The sequence below is a fragment of the Neolamprologus multifasciatus genome, chromosome 10 (genome assembly GCF_963576455.1).
Source record: "Neolamprologus multifasciatus chromosome 10, fNeoMul1.2, whole genome shotgun sequence".
In the NCBI taxonomy this organism is placed as follows: domain Eukaryota; kingdom Metazoa; phylum Chordata; class Actinopteri; order Cichliformes; family Cichlidae; genus Neolamprologus; species Neolamprologus multifasciatus.
In genome coordinates, this window is record NC_140448.1 from 6,675,956 (window position 1) to 6,691,619 (window position 15,664).

Here is a 15,664-nt window from a genome sequence, read left to right on the forward strand (position 1 = left end):
TAACAGTGCTAACCTCTGCTCCACAGTGCTATGGTGGGCTTCAGGGCTGCTTCATCATGTGATTTTCATGTTTTTACTTCTTTTCACTTACTGCCATTTTAGCTTTGCCTGCCTTTCAGCTTCCAGCTCATTTCTGTGAAGTCAGTGACGGGTGCAGGACCAGAGTGGGCTCTGTGACATCTGCACTGTATCCTTATATAGGTCAGTACGTGTAGGCCATCTTCACCAGAAGGTGGCGCTGCTTTATTCAACTCTATTACATTTGAATTAGCTATTAGCGCCCTGACAGATCTTTTCTTGGACCCACATCACTGTGTTGTAATGGGACAAATGCAACAGCTCACATTCTCTCCGTGTCTTGACTAACACACACACATGTTCACCAACCACAGTCAACATCAGGAGGAATGAACATATTTTGTCAAGTTGATGCTATAAGCTAGGCTACCACAGATTTAGCTTTGCTAGTGGGATTCAAAAGAAGCTGGTTAACCAGGGCTCCTCACAGGCTGACCGGATCACTCTCACTCAAGTTATTTTCAATAAACCAGCTTCTGTATATCATACACATATTATACTGAATATTTTCCTACTTATCTTATGAGGAACACTTTGTTTGGTTTACTTTGCTAAACATTTTAAAATGCCCCATACCATGTTATGGAAATTAGAAATAAATGATCTGCACAAACAGGTTGTCAATGTGAGGTTTTAATTTGTCTTTGCAAAGGGGTCAACAACAACAGTGCATCAGCAGACTGCAATCATTCACAGAAACAAGTTACAGTGCATCCAGAAAGGATTCACGGCGCTTCCTCATGTTTTCATGTTACAGCTTAATTCAAAAATTTAATTCATTTCTCACTTCAAAATTCTACACACAAAATGACAAGTGAAAAAAAGACTTTGATGTTCTTGCAAATTTATTAAAAATAGTGAACAAAAACATTACGTGACATTCAGATCTGAGCTAAGGTGCTTCCTGTTTCCACTGTTCATCTGTCAGATGTGTCTACAACTTGACTGGAGTCCACCTGTGGTAAATTCAGTTTACTGGACATGATCTGGAAAGTACACACCTGTCTCTGTAAGGTCCAAACCACGGACAGGTGTCAGAGCACCAACCAAGCCATGAAATATAAAGACTTGTCTGTAGACCTCAGTGACAGGATTGTATCGAGGCACAGGTCTGCAGAAGAGTACAAAGAGATTCTGCAGCATTGAAGGTCCCAATGAGTACAGTGGACTCCATTATCCATAGATGGGAGACATTTGGAGCCACCAGGACTCTACCTAGAGCTGGAGGTGTCCAAGAACCTGATGGTCACTCTGACAGAGCTCCAGTGTTGCTCTGTGGACGGAGAACCTTCCAGAAGTCCAACCATTTCTGCAGCACTCCACCAATCAGGCCTGTATGGTAGGGTCATCAGACTGAGCCCACTCCTCAGTAGAAGGTGACGGCTCACCTGGAGTTTCCCAGAAAGCACCTAAAGGATTCTCAGACCACCCGAAACACAATTCTCTGGTCTGATGAGACAAGGGTTGAACTCTTTGGCCTGAATGCCAAGCATCATGGCACCACTCATTGTCTGCCAATAAAATCGTTACAGTGAAGCACGGTGGTGGAAGCATCATGCTGTGGGGATGTTTTTCAGCAGAGGGAACTGGGAAACTGATAGAGTAGTCAGGGTCGAGGGAAAGATGAATGCAGTTATGTGTCCAGAGCTCTATGGATCGCAGACTGGGACAAAAGTCCATCTTCTAACAGGACAACATTCCTAACCACACAGCCAAGACAACAAATGAGTGTGTTGATGCATGCTCAATCACCCAGGTCAGCAAAAAGTTGATTCTGTTCATCTGGATGTTTTCAGTGGGAGAAACATTTCATCACTTCTTCAGGCTCAGCTGACGGCAGGTTTCCCCAACCTTATAAACAGTACAATGCTGTGATTGCAACCACTGCCCAACTCTCTGTGAATGGTACTCATGGCCTTTGATCAATGGTTGTTGATCATGGTCATGACAATTTGCATATTAATGATCCAGAATCTCACCTGCTGATGATAATTTTCCACGAACTATCCAAGAGATAATACACAATCACAGACATGCAGAATTATAAAGTCCCTGAACCCAACTCTGGAACCTTTTGAGAATCTCTTAAAAAGATTCAAATTAAATTGGCACTACTACTACACTCAGTCTGCCTCCATTCTCCCAACTGGAGCTTACTCCAAAATGAAGCAGGTCTTCCAAATATGGGACAACCTCCCAATAGGCAGAATCCACGCTGTGAACAACATCGTTTCTAAATTCATTTCCTTGTTCCAGAGACTGTCCCTGTTTCTACCAAATATCTTTTAAGTATAAGTTTTTAAGCAAAGCATTACTTCCTTCCTATGGCATGGTAACATCTCAACAATAAGTAGACCAGTACTTCAGCAGTGTGTCAATCTGGTGGAACCAGTACCCCAATCCAAGAAGTCTGGATTGGCTCTCTGTTTAAAAGTCCTAACCTCTGATGCTATGGGTCTTTGTGGCAGCACAGAGCTTAGATGGAGCCTGATAGGTGAGGGGATTAGCCCAGTACTGACTGCCTCTGTTATCCAGGTGTCTTCCCTGCCTCCTCTGATAAGAAAAAACGGAGACCTGGGCAGCCTTGCAAGCCTGGTCCTACCAGTAACACCCGTCCTGGCAACTCCCCTCTAGATTGGTGCACTTGATAACTGATTTGGTCACATAGTCGCCTGGAAATAACTCCCAAGGGTCTGTTACTATAAAAGGGCTGGACCATTTATACTCATGTAAATTTAACCTAATATCCAAGTGTTTCGTTGAACTCAGTCCACTAAGAAATTAGTCCACGGGAACATCCCTAATTATATATACCAGTCAAAAGTTTGGACACAGCCTCTTATTTAATGCTTTTCTTTAATTTTACTGCATCTACATTATATATACATTCTAAAGACATCTAATATATGAAGCAAGATTTATAGAATAATGTAGCAAACAAAAAATTGATAAATAACTCAGCTGACAGGCCTGTTTGACAACTGCTAGAATTCATATTATGGCAAGAACCAATCAGCTAAGTAAAGAGAAACAACAGCCCATCATTACTTTAAGAGCTGAAGGTCAGTCAGTCGGAAAACTGCTAAAACATTGAATGTGTCCCCAAGTGGAGTCACAAAACCATCAAGACTACGATGAAACTGTCTCACATGAGGACGCCTCAGTAAAGGAAGACCAGGAGTCTCCTCTGCTGCTGAGGATACATTCACCCGAGTCACCAGCCTCAGGAATCACAAGTTAGCAGCAGCTCAGATCAGAGCCCAGATAGATGCCACACAGAGCTCCAGCAGCAGACACATCTCTACATGTTCAGAGGAGACTGTGTGAATCAGGCCTTTGTGGTCAAACAGCTGCTGAGAAACCGACTAAGGAAAAGCATCATTGAAGGCAAACTGGCTGCCACAGCATCCTGCAGCCACATGCCAGGACAATGAGCCCAAACACACCTCCAGGCTGTGTGAGGGCTGTTTGACCAAGAAGGAGAGTGATGTCTGTGCCAGATGATCTGGCCTCCACAGTCACCTGACCTAAACCCAGTGGAGATGGTTTGGGATGAGATGGAGCGCAGAGTGAAGGCAAAAAGGCCAACAGGTGCTCAGCATCTCTGAACTCCTTCAATTCCACGTGTGTTCATTCATAGTTTTGCCTTCAGTGAGACTCTACGATGTAAACAGTCATGAAACTAAAGAAAAAACATTAAATGAGGTGTGTCCAAAGTTTTGGTGTACCAGCTGGAGAAGATGTGGAGGGTGAAGGTAACGGTGGTCCCCGTGGTAATCGGAGCACTCGGTGCGGGGACTCCCAAGCTAGGCGAGTGGCTCCAGCAGATCCCGGGAACAACATCGGAGTTCTCTGTCCAGAAGAGCGCAGTCCTGGGAACAGCTAAGATACTGCAGGACCCTCAAGCTCCCAGTCCTCTGGTAGTCCCGAGCTTGGAGGATAGACGCCCACCGCGGCAAGAGCGGAGTTTTTCACATATATATATGAATGAAACAATCTTATTCCCTTAGCATTATCTTTTATTTCACCTCACAAAGTGAGAGGACCACACATTACAATTTTACATTTATTTTAATGTCCATCATTGTTCTTTGTACATTTAAAGTATTAAGATTTCAAGTTTCAATCAACACAGCTGAAGGTAGATTTTACTGTTAGAAACTCTGTAATTTAGTTACTCGTTTAAAGGAGTTACAGCAGTGACAAAAATACATTATAACTATTAGCATCTTTATGGGTTTAGCATTTTACTCCGGGGACAGGGTCTTGTGTTAAAATGTAATCACATATTTTTACAATAAACCTTATAACATGAAAAACATGAACAGGCAGCACACTGTGCATCTTCACAGCATCATTGTGGCTAGCTCATGCCCCAGTGCTCAAAGGACGGCGCTGTACTTTGGTGAATCTGAGCATTTATACAGCGTACAGACCGACCATAGCGCCGACTGAAAGTAAACTGACGTCTCCTGTATGCGTCCATCCCACCCACGTGGTTAGTTTCTGCTCAAGAACTCGGCACACACTGTGACAACCATCGCTCTGCTCAGAGCACAAGACGAACGTGGCCTTTACTGTCCAGCTCAACTAAGGACAGGTGTTGCAGGACCTTCAGCTTAGCATCGCTCACATTCATCTTCAGCTGCTTCATCTTCTGCACGCTGAGCGATCCCCTGCAATGGAAATGGATTCACATTTATAAACTTTAGACTACAGGCTGCTTGTAATCATACGTTTACACAGTGACAGCCAATCCAGACTCAACATGTAATCAAGCTTTTTCAGAATGAACCAGGTTACTTTTCCATAGCCTCTCACAATAACAGCTGTTTTTCTCCAACCTGTTACTTTTGCCCAGATGTTGCTGCAGCTGCTGGTAGAACGTATTGAGGTCAGTTAGCTTGATGTTGGAGCGTACGCTCGGGGGGAGCGACTCCAGCATGGCTGCAGTCAGTTCCTCACACTCACTGCCTGTGGACACAACGACAGACATGGATCATTATTGTTTTATTCATCACAGGTTGGGAAATTCTTTAACTTGGTCACGGAGGGACAGGGGAGTGGAATATACATGTGATTTGAAACTAACATCTAAAAGCATTTTATTATTCATTAATCTAACATTTGGTGAATAGAGGAAAACCCTGTAACCACACAGAGAGGACCGTCTCGTTTCATCTGCTGCACGATGCTGTCAAAATGCAAACCTCCTGTTTCAGGGTGATGCTGAAGAAATGTTCAAATCATTCAAACCCTCAAACTACCATGAACTGTACCAACGCTGAATAGGTGTCCTCATAAATTTTAATAAGTGTTACTTCAGGTTCTGAAGGCTACGAACATTTGACGAATCACCAGTGGCTCACCACAAGTGTACCAAGATGATTCAAATGATCTTATGAGAGCACTGAGACTCTACAATAATCAAAATCTACAATTTAAAATTGAAGCATTTTAGAAAATCTGCATATTTGATTTCAGAGAAACATTGAAGCTGTGGGGCTAACATCTGCTTTTGTTCAGTCCATCCAACAGCTGCAAAGACTTTTCAGCCTCAGCCAATCAGCAGACGGGCAGAATGTAACTTGAATGTAACTTGAATGTAACTTGAATGTAACTTGAATGTAACTTGAATGTAACAAACTTACTTTGTGGCTGCTCGTGGTGAGAAGCTGCTACAGCTGAACACACCTGGAAGAAAACATGCAGCAGGCAGCAGTGAAACAGGAGCTTCTGACCAAAGGTAAAGCACTGTTTCATATTCATCTACATTTATTTTTGTACAGAGTAACTGAGTTACCAAGGTCAATATTATCGGTTTTTATTGATCCACAGCATAAACACTGTGATGGGCGTCAGTTCTGTAAAGCTCAAAGATTGTAACATCAACTGAAGGTCTAATTTACACACGGCAACAAAAACTTCAGCCAGTGGGAAGTTCACATGTGGGATGAACTGGAGACCAGAGTCCATGTCAGAAAACCATCACATGAGATGAAGCTGAGACTGGGATCGCTCAGCAGACGTGTGTGAGGCTGTTAATCAGCACAAAGGTTCAGTTCCTCTGTGCAAACGATGTCCTCGTTCTTCAGCCGTGTTTCACTAAAGTATCTGCAGCGTCTGCTGCGTGTAAAAGTATTAAAGTTACGTAACACTTTGTCTACGTCCACACTAGCCCCAGATCAATTTGAAAATGGTGTTTTCGTCTGAAAATGCGTCCACACTATCGTTTTCACAGAGGTGTGCGTCCACGTTGAAACGGCCGAAAACGCTGACGTTCCAGTCCTGCGCATGTGTGAAGCGCAAGAAGGTTCAGCCCGCCTCTTTTCTGTCTGCCGTTTGTTTACTTTCAGCTCTTTGAAACGTCGGCGACATGTGGAGGAAAAGCAGTGAGTTTGTTAAATGGACTGACGATGAGGTGGAGTTGTTGCTGCGAGCAACACAAAAGTACAAAGTTGCAAAAGCGAGCGAGAGTTAAAGAATGTGAAGAAAAGCTCTCTGGAGCATCTACAGACTGATTCATCTTTAACACGGCTGTCAAACAAAACAGCTGCTGTGTAACGCCCGTCGCTATCTCAGTTTAATTGGTCACATGACTGCATCACATGACTAACATGTGTCATTGTTTTCAAAAAGTCTGCGTTTTCGCTGTCCACACTGCGACACGAAAGCAGTTTTCAAACGTATCCGCTTTGGAGAGCGTTTTCAAAACGCTGCGTTTTCCTTGAGCGAAAACGGCGTCTCAGTGGACGGGACGCCAAAACGGAGAGAAAACGATGCGTTTTCAAACGGGAACGCGTTAGTGCGAACATGGCCTTCGATTCTTTACGATTCCACATCTTCAGGCTCAGAGCATCTTTGTGTCGCTATGTTTGAAAAGAGCAAACAAAGGAAGCGCAGCATCAACTACCACATACTGTGAATATTACAGGTGGACTGGGGGATCACTGGGGGATCACTGGGGGATCACTGGGGGATCACTGGGGGCCACTATCAGGTTTTAAATGTGAAATGAGGAGCCTGGGACTGAACTCAGCACCGAGACCAGCAGGAAATAAACCTAAGGATGATGATGATGATGATGAATGTACACAGTCCAGGTTGGAAGCAGAGACGACTGTGGCTCACTGTGAGAGGAGAAGGGCTGGGATTACCTCCTCCTTACTGACATGTAAACTCATGTAATTTATTTAAAATGACACATCGTGGGACACGTTCAGTGGCAGGTGCTGCTGGCACCACTGTGGGTGATGGTGCACCACTGTGGGTGATGGTGCACCACTGTGGGTGATGGTGCAGCTACCACTGCTGTACTTAGTTTGGCTCCACATCTCTCTACACTAAACTCTGCACGGCGCGCAGTGAGGAGATGTGATGTGTCAGTAATGAAAACGAACAAAGGGCTTGTTGCTCAGCGGCGCTTCGATCGACCCACTGGCCTCCCGGGCCGGTCCAGCCCCGGCTCCTCCTGTTAAGCTCCCACTGAAGCAAACCAAGCATATGCGTCTAGTCCACTATCAAAGAAGTGCCGTGTAAAGGTGTCGTCCTGCTCACCTCAGCTGTGGTGCGACTGACAGCACTTAGCAGTGCTACAGACTCACGCTCCGACTCTGTCAGTGTCCCAACCTGCAGAGACACCAACAAGGAAACAGCAGATCCTGAATGGAAGCTTCAAAGAGAATTCAGGAGAAATGTTGATCTGCACGATACCCACAAACTGCAGCAGGAGGTGTGTGTGCACAAACCCGTGAATACACACAGTTAATGTGATTAAATGTCATTAGGCTTTCACACATGTTATGGATATAACTGCAGGAGCTGCGCCGTGTTTGGAGGCTGCTGCAGCTAACTGTGATTAAACCAATGACACGTCAAAGCGCTCTCTGCAGTCTCTGTGTGTTCAACATTGATGCTTTCTTGGGCCAAGCGCAGGTACTCTGGGACAGGAGGACCAGCTTAAACTTTGAATCAGCACTTCAAGTGCTCTCACGCCTTCCTCACTTCATCGCCAAGTTCACCACAACGTATCTGTGCACATTTTCCCTTTGATTAGATGGTTAATTAAATCTGACCTCCCACAGCAGCAGTATTTGTATCAGTGAGCTGTGTTAAACAGTCATAGCGTCGATCGACCCACCTCCATATCAGTGGTCTGTTCAAAGTGTTGCAGCAGCTCCATGACGCCGCTGAGGTTGTTTCTGATCAAGTCTACAGACTCCTCCTGTGCACTCGTCAGCTCCTTCACCTGCGAGCACAGGGCTGAGTGTTTGGACTTTATAGACTTCAGGTTCTCCAGCACCACTGCCAGGTTGTTCTGCAAGCACATGGTCAATCATCAGCCCACAGACTGCATGCTCAGGTGTGTGCCTGATTTTCTCTTATTGCCTTTCTGCAAACATGAAATGTTCTACCTCATGCATCACTCGTATCACTGAGTGACAAAGTGTTTTTCCCACTGGCTGCATCCAGCTGAACTGAATGATCTGGGATTTCCGTCCCTCTTCTATGTCTTATTACATGTACTGGTTGGTTCGGTTATAACTATTAGCATCTTTATGGGTATAGGCCGGTTCATCTTACTTTCACTTTAGTTGGAGTTTGTTCTTCTGTGTATCCTGATGACATGTGTTTTTTAACAAAAGACAAATAATACACAACTTACACAACTTCCAAGCACAAAGGCCTCGGTGTTAGCAGCCAGTAATTCACTAAGAGCTCTTTGATTTTCTCTAGATCTGCCTGCAGATGATGGGAGAAGTGTCATCTGTTAGTCACCTCAGCTGGACATCCATGTTCTGCACTGCTGTTGATGAAGTCCAGCTTCAGCCGCTTCTCAATGTAATCCAGGTCTGCCTCTGCCTTCAGAAACTGCAAAGACAAAGTGCGTCATTGTGGCACTGAACTTCCTGCACCGTGTTTGACTCCACATGGTGGAATCACACTTACAGCTCATTTCTTTATGTGAACCTCATTATGTTACACTACAGGAAGTGCAGCGCCCATGTTCCTGTTCCAGGACAGAGTGTACGAGGCAGCAGTACTTTGGCATATCCAGGTAACTCCAGGATTAAACCGGGTCTTCTGTACCACTGGGTGGAAATCACCAAGAAACGTTCCAGATCAGAGATCGACAGGTATGAACTCACCACCTACTGACTAATGCATTCTCAGGACACAGCGACACAAGGCTGCAAAGGTCTGCACATGTGCAGAGGAGGGACAGTGGATAAAGATGGTCTATGGTCCAGCAGTCCCCAGACAACATCAGCCATCAGATCTCCTCACTGTAGGGGCCAGAGGTTCAAGTTTCTGATTTGATGAGTGAGTGGTTCAGAGAGCAACGTCGCTGCTGCTCCCTGACAGCTGTACAGCTGCAGCCACATCGGAGCGAACTTAAGAAGGAAGTCGTCTGATTCGTTGTTTAGAGCACAAACGTGTAGATTACTCCAGCTTCAGCAGGAGTAAGGATCGATGTGCGCGCACACAAACATGCATTATTATTTTAAATATTGTTCTTGTATTACAAGTTAATATTTGTATTTAGACTTATTTTCAATGGCTGTATTTACATTTGGATTACAGATAATTATCTGATATCGACTTTATTCCAGCTGTGAGGTAAATAAAGTGCATCTTTTCTTTAATGTATTTATTGAAGGTTGTAAACACAGAGGTGGTCCTTGCAGTTTTCAGATGCTTTGACAATACTATTGCACTACTAGTTGTCTGATACAGTAGTGCAATGAAGTCAGAGCATCTGCCAACAGCTCGAGGTTCACACACGGTAAACTTTGCACTAGTCCCAGGATTGCACAACCTGCAGATGGTCAGCAGCACAGACAGAGTTCCGCTACAGGCTGCACATCCTCCCATTTCCCTTCTGCAATAAGAGTTACGGGGAAGTAAGCACGCCTGGCTTTGGCACCGTGAGACTTGATGCACTGATCCATGTGCAGGAGACAGCTGGTGTTTGAGACGGTCTCGAAAAACAAACAATCTGTGAATAAAAGTCCTAAAACAACAGAGCGACGCTACACTCGGTCCCGCTGCGGGCTGCTTGCTCCGAGTTGCTCTGTGACGTTCGAGTGGCGGCGATGTTGAAACTAGCCGAGCTCCTTCGCGGTCCTGCGGTATTTGATGGGCCTGACTTTGGACTGTTTCTTAGCAGAGACCCGTGAGTCGCCTGCTGTGAGCGGCACACCGTGTACAAAGCTACGATCAATAGCGGTTCAACAGCGAAAAGATACAGTCGGGAAAAGGAGTTTGACGCTGTGCTTACCATCGCCTCAAGCTTTTCAACTGTTGTCTCCATGTTGAACAGTTTTCAGCCTGAACGTGGGCGCTGTGATTGGCCAGCTGTCAGGAAGGAAGAAAGCTGATTGGACGTGTGTCCGAGCCGAGAGCTGTGCGCCATATTACTCCCAGTCTGTTTCTCTGTTTGGCGCCCCCCTCTGGCTTGGAGTGAGATGAGTGCTGCTAAAACATTTTAGGATCTTCCTGATAGTGATGGGATTTCGACTCTTTTTAGAGAACCGGCTCTTTCGGCTCGAGTCAATAAAAAGATCCGACAGTTTCGGCTCCTAACCGACTCTTTAGGTTGTTTTGTTGCTTTAGTTAATTTACTATTAACAACAATATAAAATTATGCACAAAAGGAATTACTAATGTAAAAAAAAGTGGTTTTATTTATATATGTTTATATATAAATATATACGGTGGCCCCTGGAGACAACGCACGTACAAACTCCAAAAAGCCCGTATAAACTCCAAAACACATTTCTAGCGTTAACTGAACTTCCAAAACAGAGCTACCTAGATCACTTAAATTACACATTGAAAGCATATGTGTATTGTTTGTATATTTATACACAAGCACTCATATATATTCAAACAATTAAAAAAAAAAGTTCATTTACCTGTTACTACCACACACCAAATCCGGTCGTTGGTACTTGCTGGCTTGTGTAGCCACTATGTTGAGATAGTTAATAGGTATGCCCTCATTGTCATCTGTTGTGATTTTATTTTGAAAGGATGCTTCCTGTTATGCTGCAGAGTGCACGCGAGAGTTCAATAAACAATGTCACCTTTAGGGTGTGACGTTCCGGTGAAAGCCGATGCCCCACGTGTGATTATTCCTCCGACTAAATAATGAGTATCTTCAATATTCATGCAGAGTCTGCTGGAAGACCCGTCTCTGCTAACAGGTTATGGGCCCAGGAAAATATTGAAGCTACTCCAGGGGAAAGTTTACCACCAGAAAAGTCGCAAAGTACAGCGTGTTCGGTGAGGATTAGCATGCTAAGTTAGCACCATGAGTAAGCGTGCTGGTGAACCCAGTGGCCGATGGGCAAGGTTGGTTTTTGACGGAGATGAGAAGAATTATGAACTGTGGGAGACAAAATTTTTGGGACATCTTAGATTACAAGGTCTAAAAGACACAATATTGAAAAGTGATGACGAAGATGAGGACGACGAAGATAAGAATGCCCAGGCCTATGCAGAGTTAATACAGTTCCTGGATGATAAGAGTTTATCGCTCGTGATGAGAGAAGCTGCTGATGATGGACGCGAGGCACTGAAAATTTTAAGAGACTATTATGCAGGAAAAGGTAAACCAAGAATTATCAGCCTTTATACTGAACTGACTTCTCTGAAGAAAGCAAGCAGTGAGAGCGTCACCGAGTACATCATACGCGCAGAGACATTTATTACAGCCCTGAGAAATGCTGGAGAGACACTTAGTGATGGTCTGCTTGTAGCGATGGTGTTAAAAGGTTTACCAGAAGCATTTAAACCTTTTTCGGTTCACATTACACAAAGTGAATCAGAAATCAAGTTTGCGGAATTTAAAACAAAACTCCGCAGCTATGAGGACACTGAGAAAATGCGCTTAGTGGAACAAGAGGATAACATCATGAAGGCGAGAGTGCAACCTAGCGCGAGACCCGCAGCAGCTGCTAATGACCACAGGAGAGACATGTCAGACATAGTCTGTTTTAAGTGTGGCCAGCGGGGACACAAGGCCAGAGCATGCCGCTACAGACAGTGGTGCGGTCACTGTAGAAGCAACACCCATCGAGAGTCGACTTGCAGGAGACGACAACGGAATGATGAAGCGCGCACAGCCTCGGAGGAGGGCGGCAACGCAGAGAGCGACGACACCTATGTCTTCCGGATGAGCGATGACTACGCAGAACCTCAACAGCGACAGGACATCAGGACCAAAGGCCTGATGGTGGATACTGGCGCAACATCACACATCCTGAATGATAAAACAGCGTTCAAGAAATTTAATGAAGACTTCCAGCAGGGAACACACTGTGTGGAATTAGCTGATGGCACCAGGTGTAAAGGAGTGGCTGAAGGCAGAGGAGATGCAGAGGTGTGCTTGATTGACAGCAGAGGGAGACCGTGTAAAACAACACTGAAAGACGCTCTATACATTCCCTCATTTCCACAGAATATCTTCTCTGTGAGAGCGGCCACCGCGAATGGAGCTACTATCATCTTTAAGAAAGGAAGGAACGTCCTTCAACACAGAGATGGTACAAAGTTCTACATCCATGAGCACAACAGACTTTATTACCTTGAAACTGTAAGTGAGTATGATGATAAGTGTAATAATTGTTTTGATGTACAGACATGGCACGAAATTTTGGGACATTGCAATCATAGTGACATTCTGAAGTTACAAAATGTTGTTGAAGGTATGAAAATCAAGGGGAAAACAGACAACCAAAGTTTGAACTGTGAGGTGTGTATCCAGGGAAAATTTGTCCAGACTAGGAATAGAAACCCTGACAGAAGAGCCGAGAAACCTCTCGAGCTGGTACATACGGATCTAGCAGGGCCGATAGATCCAGAATCACGAGATGGACACAGATATGCATTATTGTTTACCGATGACTTTTCCGGTGCAGTATTTGTATATTTTCTCAAAAACAAAAGTGAAACAATGCAAGCAACTGAAATCTTTTTGGCTGATACAGCCCCACACGGGAAGGTAAAGTGTATCAGGTCAGACAACGGCACAGAGTTCATGGCAAAGAGTTACCAGGCATTGTTAAACAAACATGGAATAAGACATGAAACTTCAGCCCCATATTCCCCTCACCAGAATGGTACAGCAGAACGTGGCTGGAGAACACTTTTTGATATGGGAAGGTGCATGCTTATTGAAAGTGCCGTACCAAAGGAATTATGGACGTATGCAGTTCAAACAGCGGCTATTGTGAGAAACAGGTGCTTTAACAACCGGACAGGACAGACACCTTACTTTTTGCTGACTGGGCGGAAGCCCAATTTATCCAGAATGCGAAAGTTTGGGTGTGAGTGTTATGCTTACAAGCAAGACAAGGGTAAGCTGGATTCTAGGTGTACAAAAGGGATTTTTGTAGGCTACGACAAAAACAGTCCAGCATACAAGGTTTATTTCCCAGACAGCGCTAAAGTGCAAAAGTTTAGGCTGGTTAAGTTTGTAACCAAACACAATGAGGAAAAGCAAACACAAACTGACACGACATCTGAGGATGAGGACATACAGGTGATGGAGAGACCAAACATGAACAGGGAAAGCCCCAGTACCAGTTCACAGGAACCAGGTACTGACAACCAACCAGAAGTGAACAGTCAGATGCCACTTAGTGATGAGACTGAAAACTCCAGAAGGTATCCTTCTAGAACAAGAAAGAAACCAGATTATCTAAATGAATATGAGTCAGGAGAAGACATTGATGATCAAGTGCTGACTAACATAGACTACTGTTACAGACTGATAAGTAACTCACCCGTGACATTCAGTGAAGCTGTAAAGTCACCCAACTCTAAAGAGTGGAAAGCAGCTATGGATGAGGAAATGCAATCCTTAAAAGAGAACAACACCTTTACCCTAACGAGCTTACCTGAGGGCAAGAAAGCAGTGGGGGGTAGATGGGTATATGTGAAGAAAAACAGTGGTGATGGATCAGAAAAATATAAAGCACGGTACGTAGCTAAAGGTTACAACCAGTGTTTTGGGATAGACTATGATGAAACTTTTTCTCCGACTGCTAACCTGACAAGCATAAGAGTATTGATGCAGTGTGCGATACAAGAAAACCTGACTTTGCATCAGATGGATGTAAAAACTGCATACTTGCATGCACCAATAGATTTTGAAGTTTATGTTGAGCAGCCAGAAGGCTATGAAGTAAAAGGAAAAACAGATGAGAAACTGGTCTATAAGCTGGAAAAGTCACTTTATGGGCTTAAACAGTCAGGCCGAAACTGGAACAGGACATTACATGACTATTTGATAGAGAACGGTTTCATGCAGAGTCCTGTAGATAATTGTGTTTACACAAGGAAAACAGGAAAAGACAAAGTGATCATGATCATATGGGTTGATGATATTATTATTGCAGCCAGTGATGGAAGGGTTTTGGAAACTGTGAAGGGAATGCTAACTGCAAGGTTCAAAATGAAAGATATGGGGAAACTCAAACATTTTCTTGGTATTGATTTTGAGCAAACCAAAGATTGTGTAAAAATGTCACAAGAGAGATATGTAGAAAACATACTGGAAAGATTTCAAATGCAAGACTGTAAACCAAGATCAACTCCTTGTGAACAAAAGTTGAACTACAATGATGATGCTGAGAAAATGGACAATGTCAGAATGTACAGAGAGGCAGTAGGTAGCCTTATTTACTTGACCTCTTGCACACGACCAGATTTGTGTTTTGTTGTAAGTAAGCTGTCACAGCACTTTAAAGAACCAACTGTGGAACATTGGACTACTGTGAAACATGTTTTAAGGTATTTGAAACAATCAAAAGACAAGACATTGTGCTACAGGAAAAGTGACAAAGATTTGAGAGTACAAGGTCACAGTGACTCAGACTGGGCTGCAGATGTGACTGACAGGAGGAGTACTACAGGTTACTGCATAAGCCTGAATGAAGAAGGTACTTTAGTGTCATGGCGAACAAAGAAGCAGCCAACTGTTGCCTTGTCAACTTGTGAAGCAGAGTACATAGCTTTGGCAGCAACAACACAAGAATGTTTGTACTTGACACAACTGTTGCAAAGCATGTATGAGCATCAAAAGAGACCACCAAAGATTTTTGAGGACAATCAAGGGACTATCGCATTGGCAAAGAATCCTGTTAACAGACAAAGGTGTAAGCATATCGATATCAAGTATCATTTTGTAAGATCAACAGTTAATGCTGAAAATTTGATGTTGGAATATTGTTCGACAGGTCTGATGGTGGCCGATGTTATGACAAAGCCAGCAACAAAGGGGAAGTTATTGAAGTTTGAGAAATATATGTTTGGAGTGTAAACAAATAGTAAAGAAAAACTGTTTGTTTTGGAATGCATGTAAAGCTGACAACGTGAGTGCAAGTGGGGGTGTTGAGATAGTTAATAGGTATGCCCTCATTGTCATCTGTTGTGATTTTATTTTGAAAGGATGCTTCCTGTTATGCTGCAGAGTGCACGCGAGAGTTCAATAAACAATGTCACCTTTAGGGTGTGACGTTCCGGTGAAAGCCGATGCCCCACGTGTGATTATTCCTCCGACTAAATAATGAGTATC

The 15,664-nt window shown here is 44.0% G+C and overlaps 1 protein-coding gene across 2 annotated transcripts; it reads right to left on the minus strand.

Moving 5' to 3' along the window:
• Positions 1-4,130: 4,130 nt before the first annotated feature.
• On the minus strand, positions 4,131-10,488 carry ska2 (spindle and kinetochore associated complex subunit 2). Of its 2 annotated transcripts, none has more exons than XM_085175867.1 (7): positions 10,361-10,488; positions 8,857-8,949; positions 8,219-8,395; positions 7,636-7,707; positions 5,730-5,772; positions 4,874-5,052; positions 4,131-4,754 (listed from the first exon to the last, which is right to left on the minus strand). In XM_085175867.1, the coding sequence occupies exons 1-7, from the start codon at positions 10,391-10,393 to the stop codon at positions 4,698-4,700; spliced, it is 654 nt and encodes a 217-aa protein (XP_085031993.1). In that variant the 5' UTR covers positions 10,394-10,488; the 3' UTR covers positions 4,131-4,697. The 2 variants fall into 2 exon arrangements, with proteins under 2 accessions (XP_085031993.1, XP_085031992.1); XM_085175866.1 differs by having other exon boundaries at positions 4,923-5,052; positions 10,361-10,487.
• Between the last annotated feature and the right edge of the window lie 5,176 nt (positions 10,489-15,664).

Excerpts from the sequence above, each read along its gene's own strand:
- ska2 (XM_085175866.1), bottom strand. The coding sequence starts at position 10,393 with ATGGAGACAACAGTTGAAAAGCTTGAGGCGATG. Across the intron at positions 8,396-8,856 it reads AACATGGATGTCCAGCTGAG|AACAACCTGGCAGTGGTGCT; the intron begins GTGACTAACAGA and ends ATGTGCTTGCAG. Across the intron at positions 7,708-8,218 it reads AACAGACCACTGATATGGAG|GTTGGGACACTGACAGAGTC; the intron begins GTGGGTCGATCG and ends GTGTCTCTGCAG.